At 44.6% G+C, this 17,438-nt stretch overlaps 1 protein-coding gene across 2 annotated transcripts in view; it reads right to left on the reverse strand.

Moving 5' to 3' along the window:
• Nucleotides 1–17,438, reverse strand: part of TGFBR3 (transforming growth factor beta receptor 3) — a 344,310-nt gene that overhangs the window by 116,042 nt on the left and 210,830 nt on the right. For both annotated transcript variants that reach the window (XM_078646301.1, XM_078646305.1), the window contains exon 5: nucleotides 2,149–2,317. In XM_078646301.1, coding sequence (XP_078502427.1) covers nucleotides 2,149–2,317 — 169 coding nt within the window. The remainder of the gene's footprint in view (nucleotides 1–2,148; nucleotides 2,318–17,438) is intronic.

Below are 17,438 nucleotides of genomic sequence, written 5' to 3' on the forward strand. Positions count from 1 at the left end.
AATCCCACTGTATTGAGATATCCGTTGGGTTTTGTGAAATCACGGGGTCATTGCGGTGTCTCTGTGGATTAAAGGTTCAGTGATAAGAAACTTTAATTAAAAAAAAAAGGTTCAGTGATAATAGGCGGATGTTTCCTTTCCCAAATAACTACCTCGAGTCCTGAAATTTGCTCCCGTGGGCTCTTTAGTAGCTAGCACATGGCTTAGCCATCGGGCTTTCCAAATTACTCTGTGTCAGGAGTACCGACAGAGGATGCATTTGTCAGCGAGCCGATCTCAGAGCCCACGGGAACAGATACCGGGACTCTAATGGTAGCTTCCGTTATAGTTTATACTAATCTGTTCTGGAGTTTATCTAAGGAACTAACATAGATGGGTCCAGTGAAGTAGCAAGTGTGTCATGGAAAGGTCATTAGTCTAGTGCCCCTGGCTGTGCACTAAAAGACAGCTGTGATTAGAGTACAGTTATCCCCTAACACCTCTGAGTGCCATTGCATCAGCGGCATTAATAACAAAGATGCCCCTGCTTGATTCCCAACACCTCTTTGACATATGTCATGACCCTCGGACGTTTGCCTCCATACAGCTGTATACATTTATGCACAATTCTCCCTCCGCATTTGTGATACAACTGGATTGGCCATTGAATACCAAACAAGGGTTTCCATAATGAAAGAGGAGGACAGATTCCAAAGGGGGGCATAAAGTGGATCCTTCAACAAACACAGTTATAATTCAGCAAGGAAAGCTTGGGCATCAAAAAGCATAATTAAATGAATGAAAAAATGTTAACAGAAGGGGAATAATCTGGAAATTTCCAGGGGCCCTATTACATAAAGTGCCCCGGGGGCATAAAGGAGGTATGCGCCCGCTTTGTGCACCCCTGGGACACTTTGGTATTACAGAAGGTGCTGCAGACACTTGTACATCCCCCTCTGTATTACCAATAGCGCTGGCACACATAAAGTGCCAGCACTATCTTCAAGGGTGCATCCCCTCATTTGCATGGGGGGCGTGTCATATGCAAATGAGGGAATCCCTTTGCCTCTGTGCTCGTGATGTATTATCAATGTGGGCGCAGAGGCAAAGAAGCCCGCAGAAGGCGCATTGACAGTGCGCCACACAATCCACAAAAAGGGCAGTGGCACATGGAAACAAGAAACACACCTATTTTGTAGTGGGTGTTGCCTCTACTACTGGGATGTCAACATGTCCAATGGTTGTTGGCAGGAGGAGTGCAGATACCATATATTGCCCATGTGCTAACTTACATTTGCGAGTACCAACAGAAGATCTCCAGCCATGGAGCCTTTGAGCTATTTCGAAATGTAGTTTTTTGCCCCATTTGGCAGACAGATGTGATGAGACCAATGCAGAGCTTGCCCCTGCAGATAAGTTACACTGATGTATCTCATAGTCAGTCAGCTTACGTCAGCATCAGCCTACAAGAACGTCTATTGGAACAGTTTTCTAATATCATACAGCATGGGTCCCTACTAACAATGCCTTGCACCACTCGCTAAAGTGAGAATCCAGAACACTGACGATAACACCACAAAATAAACAGAATTAAAACAAATACAAAAAAAACTTGGGTGCTTGCATAATGGAGAAAATGGAACACAGCGTCCATATTCATTAATTGCAAACACGAAATAATAAAATAAGTTTGAAGCACACAGAAATGCACGGGCAAGCCAAGCAGAAAGTACAACATTGGGCTTCCTTAACCATAAATATTTTAGAGCATTTGAAATAACTCCAGACTTGGTCAATACGTGGTTCTGCTTCCAAAGAAATATTGAATGCATAAAAAATATAAAATACATAATGTAAGAATGTAAAAGCAAAATAAGATATTTTCATATTAATAAAGATGTTTAAGTTATGGAACATGGAAAACTGTATAACATATAGAAGACTCCAGTATTGGATACGTTTTCTTCTCTCAGAGATGCAGTAAAGCTGATCATTGCCAATCTTTAAAACATGATACAATACTATGCCATGTGCAATGTTAAGACAAGGTAGATTCAGATAAATGGAGGACAATAAACCAACAGGGCATGCTTTTCAGGATGTTAATGTGATTTCTTCATATGCACATGATATTTATAGAGTCAGTAACTAAATTAGTGTTCATATTACCTGTAGGGATTGGTATTTGGAGAAATTAACTCAATAATGTGGACTTCCTTTTCCTCTCCTGTGCTGGGAATAAGACAGCCCTGAGAGGGCTGGGGTTGAACATATCCAGCAAGATAATTCAAAGATAGAAAGTTCTTTTCTATGTTGCATGTAGGAGGGAAAACTGGATCTAAAAGACAAATCGGAATATTTTAGTAAAACTAAATTGTACAAGTTCAAGGGTTTGATATTTCTGCTAACTAATGCAATAACATCTTTCATATACAAAACAATAAAGTAATCAGCAAGGAATACAAAACTCCTGACATCTGTGGCTCTTATAGACTTTCTCATTATTCAATGTACATCCACATAGAATCCGCAATACATGCAACATCCTGAGGGAGAAGATTATCTCTCATAACTCTACTTTTAGTTATAACTACCTGGAATGGGCAAATGCTTTCCAACTTGTATAACTTGACTTTTCTGGATTGTACATGGCAGATTCAGTTTTAGCACCACGTTTATTAATTTAAAAACAACCTTTGTATAAAACCACATTCAACTGCTTTGTAATATATGTCAGTCTTTCTCTGGGATTTAAAATGTTCTCTGGACCGAAACAAGGTTTTCGGTTTTCATCCTTCCTTCCCTTAACCAATCCGCACCACTTTCCCTGCCTTCTTTCCCCCTCCTGCAGCAGTGCTTTCTGCTTTCAGTCAACGTAGACAAGCAGCGCTGCACTGACAGGCTCTCAGGAGCCCTGTCAGCCTGGCCTGGAAGGCCCTTATGATATAGCAACAGTGGGTAACAAGTTTTGTTATCAACTATTTCTGCCTCATAGCCGTGAATTACCAGATTCATAATCTAGTGTAAACGATAGAGCCTTCTCATGGAAGCCATGCATAACAGAATCATACTTTATTTAAATAGATGAAACAACTGATGCTAACCAAAAATTAATGCTATAGTTTGTAGTTCATGAATACAATGCTTTAGGTCAATTCAAAATATATAAATATAGCGTCCATATCTTCCAAAGTGAGGCAGTCAGCTTGATCTTGTCTGATGAACAAAGAGAAAAGTTAGAGAACTGAACAAAACAAGGAGTTCACTGAGTGTGGAGGGAGGGCAAAGGGCAGTGTGCTATGCTGAAAAAAAATGATATATTGCTAATGGTCAAGATTCCCAATGTCAATCGCAACTACTTTATCAATGTTTTGAGTAGCTTTTTAGTTAAATTGCAATTTTGGATTACAAAATGAATATGGATTCATAAAACTTACAGAATTTTTGGGACAAGCTTTAAAAGGGAAAACTGAACAGGAGTTACCTTTTGCCTAATATGGCAGTCCGTATTAAAACAATGATGGCTATTCAATGATAAACCTAACATTGAATCAAATTTTCTATGTGCATTAACAATGAACGATTTGGCAGTGAAATGTAGTAGAGAAAAGAACGAGTCAGCGTTAAGGCTAAAGACATGATCCATGTGTTGTTTAAATACACACACAGTTTTTTCTACACTGACCGCCTGAAACAATGCCAACAATATTGCAGGTCTTGTTCTCCTTCAGAGAGATGTCAGGTCTTAGGGCCAACCAAATATATCAAACCTCCACCCTGACATTTGTAGTGCCATCTCTGCACTGCCTGTCACAGAAGACAATTATAACAACCAAGATTCATAAGGCCTTGCCAGGCCAAATATGAGGGCGGGGAGAAAGGCTTCCTTCAATGTTTTACGGTGGCATGGACAACAAACCTATGCTCCCTTGAGGTCCACGAGGCACCACAGAAGTCAAGTTCTCTGCCTCGCCTCCATTTAACATCACCCCTCAGTCTCTCGCCACTGCAAGTGTCCACCTTCCTGGGATACAGGTCCACAGTACTGCGTGACATCCTGATTTGGATGAAAAGCAGCAACAGGTTTCACTCTTGAAATACTTGCAGTCGGATGAGGTACTAAAAATAATTTTAAAAATCTATTCTAGAGGGCTAAAAAAATCCCCCCCCCCTTCGTGAGGGAATATCTTGTCCTGCTCGTACAGCGAAATCATACCAACCAGAACCACACTGCTCTAATATCAGCAATAAAACTGAGAATATCAAACCATAAAATATCAAATAAACTCATCAGGGCAGTGGACGTTTATACCATAGAGTGCCATCAAGTAATCAACACGAGTCTACCTCTTAACGGGAAGGGGGGGCCTCAAACTCAGCATGCTCCGGCATATTTTAATTGCATTATTGGTCCTGCCAAAACCACCAAAATAAGCATAATTATAATTTGCTTTGATTCAGTGTTCTATAGCTCACATCTGCTGTTTCGAAGCGCTCTAAATAACAGCTATTAGAGTTACCTTATTGAATAGTATTTTGTGATCGACCTTCAGAAGGAAGAGAGTCTTAACCACCATGACTTTTCCCCGAGAAGTAACCAGCATGGGAATTTGTTCCAGTTGTCTTGGCTGTATTTGAATGAGGAGCCATGGGGTTGCTCTCACTTCTCAAAACATCAAACGTAACTCCTTGTGTCTAGAAATATAAGGCAGGGTTGTTTTGAAACAGCACTGCTGAACAATTTGTAAGGCAGATCAGGAAGCGACACTAGTCAAAGTGAGTGGCAGCACCGGCTGGTTAGCAGCATGGCTCAACCTCCTGTGAGAAGGATTGGTAGGCCTGAGAAATGAGCATGTGGCAGGCCTGCTGACAACTGAGAAAAACCAACAGCTCACCCTCCACACAGGCTGTCACTAGGAGCAGGAGGCAGGGATCACCACACTGTTTACAGCTAACTAAAAGAGTAGTTCATTGTTATTGGATGCAACCCAGGCATGACTTCAACTAGTCTTCCACTCGCCTCCGGGGATAGACCTTTACACTCATTTCAGATGCTTCAAAGGTACCCAATTGACTACTAGCTATGTAGAATCATTGCTTGGTAGTGCAGAATGCCAATACAGAACATGGACAGGCACGCCATTGTATGCATTGTTTAATTATCTGAATCAACCTATCCAGAGTGCAAGAGGATCCACCATAGTATTGTCAGATGCACTCGTTCTGGATAGGGAGACAAACTATTACCAATACTACTAAGACACACATGTATGTATGCAATAGTGCACTGATAATATAATATAATATAATAAAATATAGTATAATATAATATAATATAATATAATATAATATAAATATAATATAATATAATATAATATATGCTCCAAATGTACAGCATTTTGATTCTTGTAAAGGCGGGTGAAATCCACTAATCTCTCAAACTGGTGAAGTAGCTCAGTGGGTATTGCACCATCTGTAGTGTGCTCTGTGCAGCCGGTAGGCTACAGGTTAAGATATGTGCAGGACCACTTCAGGTTTTGCTCCTTCGTAGTAAATAAATGAAGTAACCTCAAGATTGAAATGTGATCAACTTTGAACTTGAAATGTAATAACATTTATTATAAAAGAGTTGAATACCTATGATTATTATTTTTAGTATTCAGAGAGTGTATCTATGTTAGAGTTTCAGGCTATCACCGCCTAAGTATATTAATGATTTATACTTTTATGGTATATTTTCAGTAGATCATTCACACTAGAGACATTAAATAATGAGAGGTCTTCACCCTTAATGGTCAACGGTAGTGGATTGAGATATTTTTAGATCAAAACTTATTCACAGGACAGACAAAACAATCTTTAGCCACACTAATTGGTCCGGCCATCGCAAGCCTGCAGTTCTCATGCAATTCATTTTTGTTCACATATGCAGGAGCAATGATCTACAGTAAACAAGCATTTGCAATGCAATAGGTCTCGCATTTCTTAAAGTTAGAGCTGTCTGTGTTGAAAATGAAAATTTTTTTTACTTATGTTTGTTTATTTGCAGTTGAGTAATTATGTTTACATAGCACTATTGCCATTGGTATAAAAAAGCGAAAGTAAAAAACATTGTAATTTTTAACGCGAACAGCTCTAACTTTAACAAATGCGAGACCTATTGCATTGCAAATGCTTGTTATACTAAGTAGGGGAACCGCTTTTCTAAAATGAAAAAAGTATGGGCTCACCGTGCCCCTCAGACACCCCCCCACCAAACACACCGATTCGACCACTGATCTGTCTGTCGTTTTGTGCAAGGTATGCCATGCATATTGTTCATAGAATGGAAAGCATTTTGATCGCAGCAGGAATTTTGCAATTATCCTAACATCACTTTCCTATCAATCACAGCATGGCATTCGTATTTTATTGTGATAGCAGCTGTTACCGGAGTAGGTGGACGGCGGCGAGTCGCCGCGTAGTGAATGACACGCAGCGTGAAGACTGAGCCTGGCTGCATATCTATGGTGTATACTTTATTACCGGTTTGATATTGGGCTCCGGTTGAACTACTAGGAGCTTTTTGCGAAACGGTACAAAACCGTAAGTTTTGTAATAAGAAAAAAACTTTTCTTTTTTCTTTTCACACTCATATCCTCACGGTGTGGACGTGCCTTAGCGAGCACGGACCCCGGGGGATTACACTTAAATGGTCCTGATGAAAGCTGCGCCGAAGAGGGCATATTGACAGCAGAAACATGTTGACCTCATTTTTTGGGAAACAGTGATTTTTTAATAAATATCACAGTCTCCCCACTTGTTTTTAACGTGACCAACAAATCTACGAATACAGTTTTTTTGAGGTACTGCTGGACTCTTTTAACTTTGCACTTATTTCACAGAGCACGCACCACCAACATCACAAATTAACCTGCTCCGCTGCAATCGCAGGCGTTGAAGCACACGGGGGAGATATTAGGTCTCCCTCGTGGGAACCCCATGATGAAGCATGTCACCACTAGGGTGAGTGAGGGTTCTTTTTACAAATAGTCATTCCTTTTACCAATAGAGTTGTCTGTCCTTTTTTCTATTTGTCGTTTTTCACTGTCACACAGTATTTTGACTGCTAGTCACTCTTTTGTTGTTGATATATTTTTATTGCGATGGCAGGAAACTCTTGTTGGCCACAATAGTGCATTTCTTATTAGTCATAGCATGGAATCCCCACTGGTGATGACACAATTTCAATTCATTAAGTGTTTCATATTGTTTAGCACGACATTGTGTGCAGCACACTATTGCTATCGATTACGGAATCGATTTGTTAATGCTCACAAGATTCGCGTCAACTGAATTTTTAGTCAGTGCAACACTGAACACTGATTTTTTTTTGTTTAAATCTTTTTATTGAATTTTCTCATATCACGCCCCCCAAAGGGGGAAGGCACAAGATCAGTACACATTTTTACACAATCAGAGGGTATCATAACCAAGCATAGATGTACATATAGTGATCGTCATGTGTCTGGTAGCTGTAACCTCGTCTGACTTAGCTATAGCCAATGGGACCATGAACATGGAGAGGGAAATTTCGGGTGAAGAGTACAAGGACCCTCGAGTCCGTGTTCGCTTAAATGCGTATCAGTAGAGGCGTAGGTGGGTGTCGTTCCCTTGTGTGTTGTCTCTGGCCTGTAATCTCATGATCAATCCTGGTAAGGAGAAGAGAAAAAGAAACATGTGCCGGTCTCAGAACTGCCGACTGGAAACTATGGGGAGGTCATGGATTTGTGGGTGAAACGTCTCCTAGTGTATCGTGCAGCGTTGGATGCGTGCGACTCAATGGTCCGTGTCAGCGAGCGCAGCGCACGGGGAGCGCACGGGGGGCATCAGCCATCGGGGCCGAAACGAACTAGTCATGGGGGAGGCATGCGGCCGTTCCTCCTCGCTCCTCACGCGGAGGGTTCAAGGGTCCGGCAGCTGCAAGGAGTGCCTCGGGGAGGCCTGGGTGTGGGGGGGAGATGGGTCTGGTATGACCTCCGGGGTTGTTCCGTGTTTAAATTGGAAGAGCAGTTGGGCCCATTCTAGAGAGATGGGGTTCTTCCGCATTCCTTTCACTTCCTCTTCCCGTAGGAGCTCCTCTTCCTCCGCCCCCCATTTATATACTGCTCCTATCCAGGCTGTTTCCGGGGGGCCCGAGGGGCCCCACCAGTGCATGGCGATTGCTCTTTTTGCCTACAGGAGTGCAAAGGAGGCGAACCTCCATTGCAGCTTATCAGACTTTTACCTGTTGTAGATCCCCAACGCGCTGACCTCCCAGGATTCTATTTGTGGTAGGTTGACTAACGTGCGGAGAGTCTGGTGTATTCTGGTCCAGTATTGGCCCAGGGTGGGGCAATCCCAGAATATGTGTTTGAAAGGTGCTGCCGGTAGGCCGCACCGCGGGCATAGAAATTGGGTGTCCGGGTAGTAGCGTTGTAGTTTATCTGGCGTGAGGTAGGCTCGGTGAAGGATGTTAAATTGTATGTTTTTAAATCTCGCGTTTCTGGATACTTTTTTGGCGTATTCCAGGGCGCGCTTCCATTCCGCGTTGTGGAACACTCTACCCACGCCGTCCTCCCAGGTCTGCCGTAGGGCATCTAGGGAGACGTTCACTAGTTCCCTGATGGTTTTGTAGTGCCACGTTATGAGGTGTCTGCCGGAGCCCATCCTGAGCATCGTGTGAAGCACTGGGTGCATGGGTGGTTCCCCGCCGCGTAAGTCCCAGAGTGGTCGTGTGTGCTCTAGGAGTTGTATATGCGTGAGGAATTGGCCACGTGGGAGGTCATTCCATCCATCATCTGATCGTATTTGCTTAGTTGCCCATCCTGGATCAACTCTGCCACCTCAGTCACTCCATGATCGGTCCAGATTTGTAAGCTCCTGGTGGTGAAATGATGTTCCCCTCGGGGGAGACCCACTAGCGGCAGTAATGGGGAGTAGAGCGGTGCACCCTTGGAGAGGAGATGAACGCGCAACATGCATTTGCGTGCTATAGACACCTGAAGTGGGTGCGTGCGGGATGGTTTGGTTCCTGGCAAAAGCATGCGTCTGATGACCGGGAGAGGTATCCTACCCACTTCTGTAGTAGTTTCCGCCACGTGGCGCTCTGCCGTCCAGTGGGATAGCCATTGCAACACTGAACACTGATAACAGCGCTTCATTCCGTTGACCATAATGTGGCAATATTTCTGATCAAGTGGTCATAGAATAAAACCCTATAGATCATAGCTTGACATTCTTATTATTCACAGCGTGTTTTTTTGAAGAGAGTGTGGCACTGTTGTGGTTCCTAGAATTCGTTTTTCTTTTATCATAGCATCAAATGTCATGAGTTGTAGGATCGAGCTATTTGTAATAACAGGATCAACGCTGAGCTGATCTCATTATTGGAGTTTTATTGACTACAGTGTCAAACCCTTGCTAATCATTGCTTTGAATTACCATTGACCAGAAGGATGAATTGTTTATTCATAGATTGCAATTTTTATTGACAATTGGATAGAATGTTAATTGCATGAATTTGATGCTGACCACAGAGTTGTTAATCGGGCATAGCATAGCATTCTTCCTGATCATGTCTTGGGCGCCTATGGGTCCATTGCTATGGGTAGTGGCTGCACGGGCTGAGTACACCACCGCGCTCCTACTATGCATGCAGCTGCAATCCTACTGATCACAGCCTGGTCTTCTTATCGATTAGGGTGTGGCATGTTATCATTCACAGTCTGGCAATCTTGTGAAGGAAGGTAAGCTCTACTTACAGGTATGCTGTGAAGAGGCTTAGCCCGCCATGTACCGCCGAGAGCCCTCGCTCTGAACAGTCCATCCATATGCGCATCCCGTCCTCCTCGTAGCGGCATCTCGGGGGCACGCGGGGGCCGTGACGCCAGCGTCCTGCTCTATTGAGGGGCTCCTGATAGCACCAACTGCAGCAAGCACGGGCCAGAGCAGGGCAGTGCAGTCCTTGATGGTGAGAGGTGTGTGCCTCGGTGCCTGCCCGCTGTCCTAAGGTGCAGAATCCAACATAAGGCGCAGGAGTGAGCACAGCGTGAGGCGCAGGAGGGAGCATAGAGCGGACATGAGGGCGTCGAGAAGAGAGCACGAAGGAGCACATCCTGAGGCTGGATAGAGCACTGCCCGAGAAAGACGGGAGGAGAGTCTCGAACAGGGGGGTGCAGCCTAGGCAGGAGGATTATTATAAACAGCAGATAGAGGGACCACTGCCTGGACTGCAGCACGTGCCAAGGCAAGAGTGAGCACTGCTCAGGATGGGCGGAGGAGAAAGCACAGATGAGAATGGACTAGAGTAGTCTCAGACTGCAGGGAAACCTGAGGAGGGCTTCACACTGAGGGAGAGGAGCCCAGCATAGGAGTGAGTACAGAGACAAACTAGTACACTTTTTTCTTTCCCACAACTTCCAGAATGCCCAAAAAAAACAGCGGCAGTGAAAGCGATCGTGAAAGCGATCGCTATTGTAAAAAAAAAAAAAAAGTACGCCTGCAAGTGGTGCGCAGGTGCGAACACGCGTGCCACAGCGAGCCACCTGTTTTCAATTATCGCGCCCGTCTCTGGGCACGATAATTGAAACCACATGGGTTTTGGTGCGCGTAACAGACACCAATAGGCCATGGGCGGAGCAATGCGCCCGCCTTTGGCCTCTTGCGTGCTCTGTTTAAAAAAAACATATACTCAAAGCCCAATAGCGGAAGCCAAAAGGAAAAGCACACACACAAGTGTGTGCGATTCCAGGGTCCGTTTTCAAACCCCGGACAAAAGAAAGGGCTCTCGCCTGCGCGAGCAGTACTGTGTACTGCAACGCAGGGGCGAGCCCTAAAAATGGCCCATTGCAAAAATAAACATGGAATTTAAGCAAAAATGAAGCAGGGGTTGACCTGCCAGTTCTTGCACTCCTGTGGGCTGGTTTTTAGGCATATGTGCACACCTGTACATGCGAAATGCCTTCATTCACAGTGAAAACAGCCAATGGGCTAAGTGGGCTGATCCAATTGCCCATGCTATTTGGTGAAGCAGACAGAAGAAAAATGTGAGTGACACGCAAACAGACGAATGTATGAAGAGGGCTATGCAAAGGTCCTGTGAGTATCATCATCATCATGGATTTTGTGGGAAACACGAGGTTGGCGAAACAGCTACAGCTGTCCCTTTGTGTCCTAATTGGCATGTAATTTCTATCTCTCCCCACCGAAATAGGGGCCGGCAGGTCTTTTTCAAACTCCACAAAACTACCTCAACATTAGTGAATCAAAAGCAACTGTCCCGTCTTTACGTTGGCAGAGGAGTTGTATGACTGACTCCTAAAGGGAGGCACGTGGTATTGTCCCCAACTCTCTCTTTGACAGGCTAAAGTGTGGTGTTCCATGTTTGTTCCATAGCTAGTATGAGGCTTAGTAAAAGGATAATTCACTGTGAAGTCTTGAACGGAAGGTGTTGGGTGTCTACCAACAGGCGCCAAAGCAACAGGTTGAAGACAAACGTTCCTGCTCCTCCTCAAGGTTCCCACAGTGTGTGGTTTGCACCACTTTTGCAATGTGAGGTCCTAAAAAATCAGGAGATTTCAATATATAAAGCTCGCTCCCCCTACTCTCTAGATTGTTCCTCGTGTACTAAAGTAAGCGAGGGGTGTACGTGAGCATTGGCAGAAGAAAGAAATACAAGCGATACGTAACCTTCCAGGTTATCCTTTTGTAAAGTACACCCGCTAAATTGTATTTTTTCACAAAGTAAGTATCTAGTGGTTATGTCACTGAGATCACCTTCATACAGGGTGTTTATGGGGCAAGGTAAGGCTTGGTAGTCCTCTACGGTGGCATCAGAAGGGGGTGCTAGATTGAGCCCAAAAGAAGCACATGATGACCAGTCTCACTGCCCTGATGTGGGGCAAAGGTTCACGTAGGGATCAAGCAAAATGCTTCTAAAGGTATTGCTTCTGAAATATATCTATGCACAAAGCCTCGGCACATACTGTAGCAAAACTTCCCTCAAAAAGAACATTATTGCAAATTTTGTTCTAAAACAATGCGTTGTGTGAGTCAAACAGTAACATCAGGATTCCCGGAAGCCCTCTGAAACACAATTCCAGTGAGGAGCTTTCAAGGAGATGTGCACACATGACCTGTCCTTCAGGGTCTGAATTCCAAACAACTCTGCCTTTAATCTAAGGCCTAACTCTGATTACATCTCTTTTACAAGAGCACAAAGACGTGCTTCATCGAGGTCGGGGACGCAGTGCAGACTAATTAATACTACTTGCATGAGCAACTTAGCACCACTCCCCATGCATTCCTCCCAGGAACACATGCAGTTAAGAGAAGCGCCCCATAAACCCATCAAGGCAGATTTACAGTAATATGTTTTTGCTTACTAGTAGGGCATTTCTTTGCATAGGGTGCAAAAGGCAATCGATAGGATATACCCTTTTTTCACAGACTCATTCACATTTAATAACAAAGACTGGCTCGTGTTTATGTGTATAGGAGACGCTTAAGCAAATAGTGCTTATTTTATTTTTTTTATCTAATTTGAATTATTTTATTTTAAATTAGGTAGACATGTGGTAAAAGAGGGGCACAAAACTACAAACAATGAGATAAGGAAAGAATTATAGGAGTTCTCATGAACTAAAGAAGCAAGTGTTCTTGTGCGTGAACCGGAAACACAGAAAGAGAAAGAGAAGAACATATATGAACAAGCATTTGCAATGCAATAGGTCTCGTATTTACCAGAGTTGGAGCTATTGGCATTGTAAATGACAATGCCTTTTATTTATGTGTTGTTTTGGAAATAGATGGATAAAAAGGCACTGTCATTTACAATGGAAATAGCTTAAACTCTCTCAAATGCGAGATATTTTGCATTTCAAATGCATTTGGTGCCCATGCTAGCCCTCTGAGTAAATAAGACAAGCCACTGTTAACATAGTTAGGATTAGATAGGAAGATCTATGAGCAGCATGGATGGCGCTCATGAAGGTTGTTTGGGTTACTGCATTTCTCACCACCTTCTTAGTTAATAGAGTGCGTAAAGCGCTTAACAGGCCATTGCCCTCAGTCCACGGAATGTATAAAATATTGCCGTAACCTTCAGAAGGCTTGAATATCATAAGAACCGGCAGCGTTTTACTATCAGAACATATGGCACCTTACCTAATTGAAAACACTGCCCCATCTTTAAAAAAGTACACCTAAAAGCCAGCGATCTCACAATATTGAAACAACGCCATCAACTAAATCAACTAATAGCCGCTCTAATGACTTACCACCGCTGAACCATAATTACAATGTTTCCATTGTTAATGAAAAACGAGCCACCAACCAAAATCCTGACTGCTCACACCGCCCAGATAATGCTACAGAAAAATACAAAGAATGCATGGTAGAGGAACAGAGTGTAAATGGCACAGACTGTCAGGGAGAGCTTCAGACGCATCTTTATTGAGTATATGCAGAACCTAGTTCTGAAAGTTCGGGTCTCCAAATATTCTAACTGAGGGGTGATTTCTGGGTCACTAGCTTTCTGCTGCTGTTCCAGAGTTATTGTTTACAGTCACACATGCAGTAGTGATTGAATAAAGGGAGTTACCGCTAGAGAGTCGGGAGTGGACAATCGGCCTAAGAGTGTAAAAAAAGATGCGTATTCCGTTGCCGAATATCATGGGTGAGTGGACTAAAGCATTCAATGCAGGCCCAGGACCAGTGTTCGTCCTTTCTCTCCTGTTGCCGTCAGTTCAGATCGGAGTGGTTGACCAGGGCCTTCCATCCTCACGAAGTCGACAAAATGAGCATCGATGAATAATATCAAACATTTGGTGAGCAGCAAATTAGTAGGCCACAGACAAACGAGTAGTTTACGAATACACAAAGGCGTGCTGAGGGTCGCGGGTTATGCTTATTCAGTGGGACGGTGAGAAAACGTGAGGCAACACATGGCTTGAAGTTACAACAGATGGACCCACGCTCCCTGGCTGTGCCTTGACCTGCACAGTGGACGGCTGAGGACCCCAGACTCTACCCCAGGGTCCCCTGGTGAAACGCCGACTGTCACCCCCGCTGCACGAGCTCTCCCGCTGTGACAAGACGGCGGAATGTGCAGACAAAGGTAGGAATGCGGAGCTGTCACTGCTCCGGCCACCAGACCGGATTTACTCTAAACAGCCATGGGGCTGGGAGGGGGTGCCACAAACCGGACGCGCACACCTACTGCTCAGCTCCTCTGTATTGTGGGCAGCAGACCAGACCCTACTTTATCACCCTGTCCTGCACACAGGTGTGTGTCAGGGGGCGGGGAAGGGGTGCAGGCGGCCGGCTACAGAACTGATAACACGGACACGAATAACACAGACACGAATAAAGCTTTCATTTAACCATCTCCTCCCAACAGCAAGACAGTGATCCACGTGAGCAATACAGCAATGCAACATTGACAAAAGCAACTAAAAACAAGAGACAGGACAAATCCGGTAGCAAAAGCAAAAACGAAACTTACCAGCGATTGTTTGCAGACAAGCTCACGCGCGCGACGCCGACAACTCTTTGGTACCCCGCTCACGCGCGCGACGCCGACAACTCTTTGGTACCCCGGGGGTGTCAACTAGAGCTCAATTCTGTTTTTCGTGAGAAGTCCTGCCTCCTCGTGCTTCTGTCAGTCACGCCCTCGAGCGCGCTCTCGTTTCTCCTCCCTCCTCCCGCAAGCTCGGCCCCTGCCTCCCACCGCTTTCCTCGGCAAGCCGGTGGAAGTGCACTGCAGCTGCCCCACTTCCCGCGCCGGTGGTGGCCGAGGTCAGGGAAGATGGCGGCCTCCCTTACCCTCAGGCTATGCAGAGCCGGGCTACGGTAGTTGATGGTGTCCGTGGCTCCGCACCTTCGCCAAGGCGGCTGCAGGTTCCTGAGAAGCGGAGGGACACTGCAAGGTGAGGTGGTGGGAAGGACGCTGTAAGTGGTGGTAGTAGAAGGCTGTGACCGCTGAAGGAAGATGTGAGGTTAGCAGAGCACTGGTTCAATGCCTCGCACGTGTGTGCTTCACAGGAGACAGCGCCTGGCCGCAGCGCTCGTTCGCGTGCGCGTGTCACTTTCAAATCGCCTCCAAGGCGATGCGCGCGGCCAGGACTGTCTCCTGGGAAGCACACATGCCGACAATAGGGGCTCGGCGGAGACGCGCTTCGCGCGGCTAGCCGAGACCTAAAAAGAACATCACTCCACAGCTGAGGAGCAAGAAACATAAATGACTTAAATCAGAAAATGGGGCAAAGGCTAAAACAAGATGAAGTAGGAAGCAGAACATAGAGGTGGATAAGAAAAGTGAGGTAGAGAGAGGCTAAGCCAACACATTTAAAAACAAGCATTGGCATAGCCAACAGGTCTCGCCTTTGGTACCTTATAAGTGTTTTGCCATGCAACATATTATCCTGGGTGCTGTGCCGCCAGGGATTGAAGAGCTATATGGTTAATACACACTGGGTGATGCAGTCTGATTTTCAAAAGTGCCATTGGTGCAAAACCCCTGTGACAAAAGTAATGATAATGGTAATAAGCTTGTTCATATAATTTATCCGTCACAAATCAGCTTTAAATCTATTTTGGAAATTCAACCATTTGTCTCCAAACATGAGCTCATAAGTTATGAAAATACACACACTTTTGTATAGAATTCACAATGATGGTATACATATGTTAATTTTAAGAAAACTAGGTTCTTATTTAGATGGCTGGGGGTGCACACATGAGAGCTACTTGCAAGTAGCTGGAGCGCTACCAGTAGCTCACGAACTACTCGTTGGAGAAGCCTGCAGTAGACACTCTGATCTGGCTAGGAGTTTTAAAACAATTCATAGTGAAAAAGCTAACATTACCCCCTGGACCAACAAAACTGACAGATAATTTGACTCTGGCACGTAGGCTTCGGCCGACGGTGCAGCACAAATAGATGAAATAAATAAAACTTGGGCCTATATTACTTGGCTTAAGAGGTGTGGGTCAAAAACGAAAGCATACCTGTCCCCTCAAATCTAAAGCAGTAGAATTGAGGTTTTTGTTCATGTCTTGTGCATATCTTAACACAATCCATATGTACTACAAGCAATACAAGTAAACAACAACCACCTCCAACATAACAAAGAAAGCTGACTGCAGTCTGGGACTGAATCATTGAGTCGTCACTTGGAACACTGATCAGTTAAAAACCTATATAAACTTGAGTTATTCGAGTTCATTTTCCTAAGAAAGGCAAAGCCTCTGTTATTTTCTAGCATGTATAGACTCCTCTACAGATCCAGGTGCGGATTTGCCTTAAGTTCAATAGTCAGGTTATATTTCGCCAAAAGTGTGAATAGATGTGCACCACGCCGCTGAGGAGGAACCCCATGTAAACACAGATCATTCTATAGCAAATAGTGAGGGGCTGAGACTTGGAAATCTCTACTATCAGAAAATAAACTATTGGCAAACATGATAGCTTAGGGATATATTACATCATTTTCAACCAGGACTCCTGATGCTGTTCAGCCCAGTTCAAGGCTTATGAGCAATTGTAGGGCCATTGTAGGCCACGGAAAATATAATAATATCAAAAAAGCATAAACGTCCACCGGAGCCCCATGGTTCCTCTGTTTTCTTTTACTGCTACCTTCCACACACTGGATTCTTATGTACAAGATGCGCATCTATCTACGGAACATCCGTGACTTCAACCTAATATTTGTTGTCCATTAGTGATTTTTAACAACTGCTATGTCAGTAATTTCAGCCCTTCCGGGTCGCAAGACAGCCAATCCTATAGCAAAAGACATTCTGATAGCTGTATGGGAGTGGGCAGGACAGGTGGTGGTCTGGGATTGGAGCCTGTGCGGAACCTCAGCCAACCCTAGTCCCTGCATAATATTCTGAAATGCTGAAAGAGGGGGTAAAATCGAATGAGAACGTGGGTGGCGAGGAGATTATTATTCTGCGACTGCCTTTAACAAAATAATAAACAATGATTCAAAAAAATACTCTGTCGCTGCCAATACATGCGTGATTCAAACTTGAGGGGGTGTGGCCTCCAAGGAGACTCTTCTCCGTGGCTGCTGGGATTGGAGTGAAGCCCCTAATCTGATGGTTGTGGGAAAGACTTCCTGTTTATCCATAACCCAACCTGCTATGGCTAAAGGGCCGCCGCGGGACGTGAATATAATGCGACATGGTGGGTCTCAAAAATTAAAGCAGGTTGGCAAGGGCAAACAAGCATGCAGATTTAAAGAAAGTAGCATTGCTTCCTGAAGCGGCTTCCATGGCGTGAAGAAATAAAGGGGCATGGTCTCCCAAAGTGGCCCCAGGCAGAAAGTTGAAGCGCAGCGTCAGTAAAGCTGGCGCCGCGCTGATCAAGAGAAACACACAAACACTTGGTTCAAGAGCGACATGGACGTCTCTGAGTTTACATTTTCGTG

Source organism: Lissotriton helveticus, chromosome 1_1 (genome assembly GCF_964261635.1).
Source record: "Lissotriton helveticus chromosome 1_1, aLisHel1.1, whole genome shotgun sequence".
NCBI classification, from domain to species: domain Eukaryota; kingdom Metazoa; phylum Chordata; class Amphibia; order Caudata; family Salamandridae; genus Lissotriton; species Lissotriton helveticus.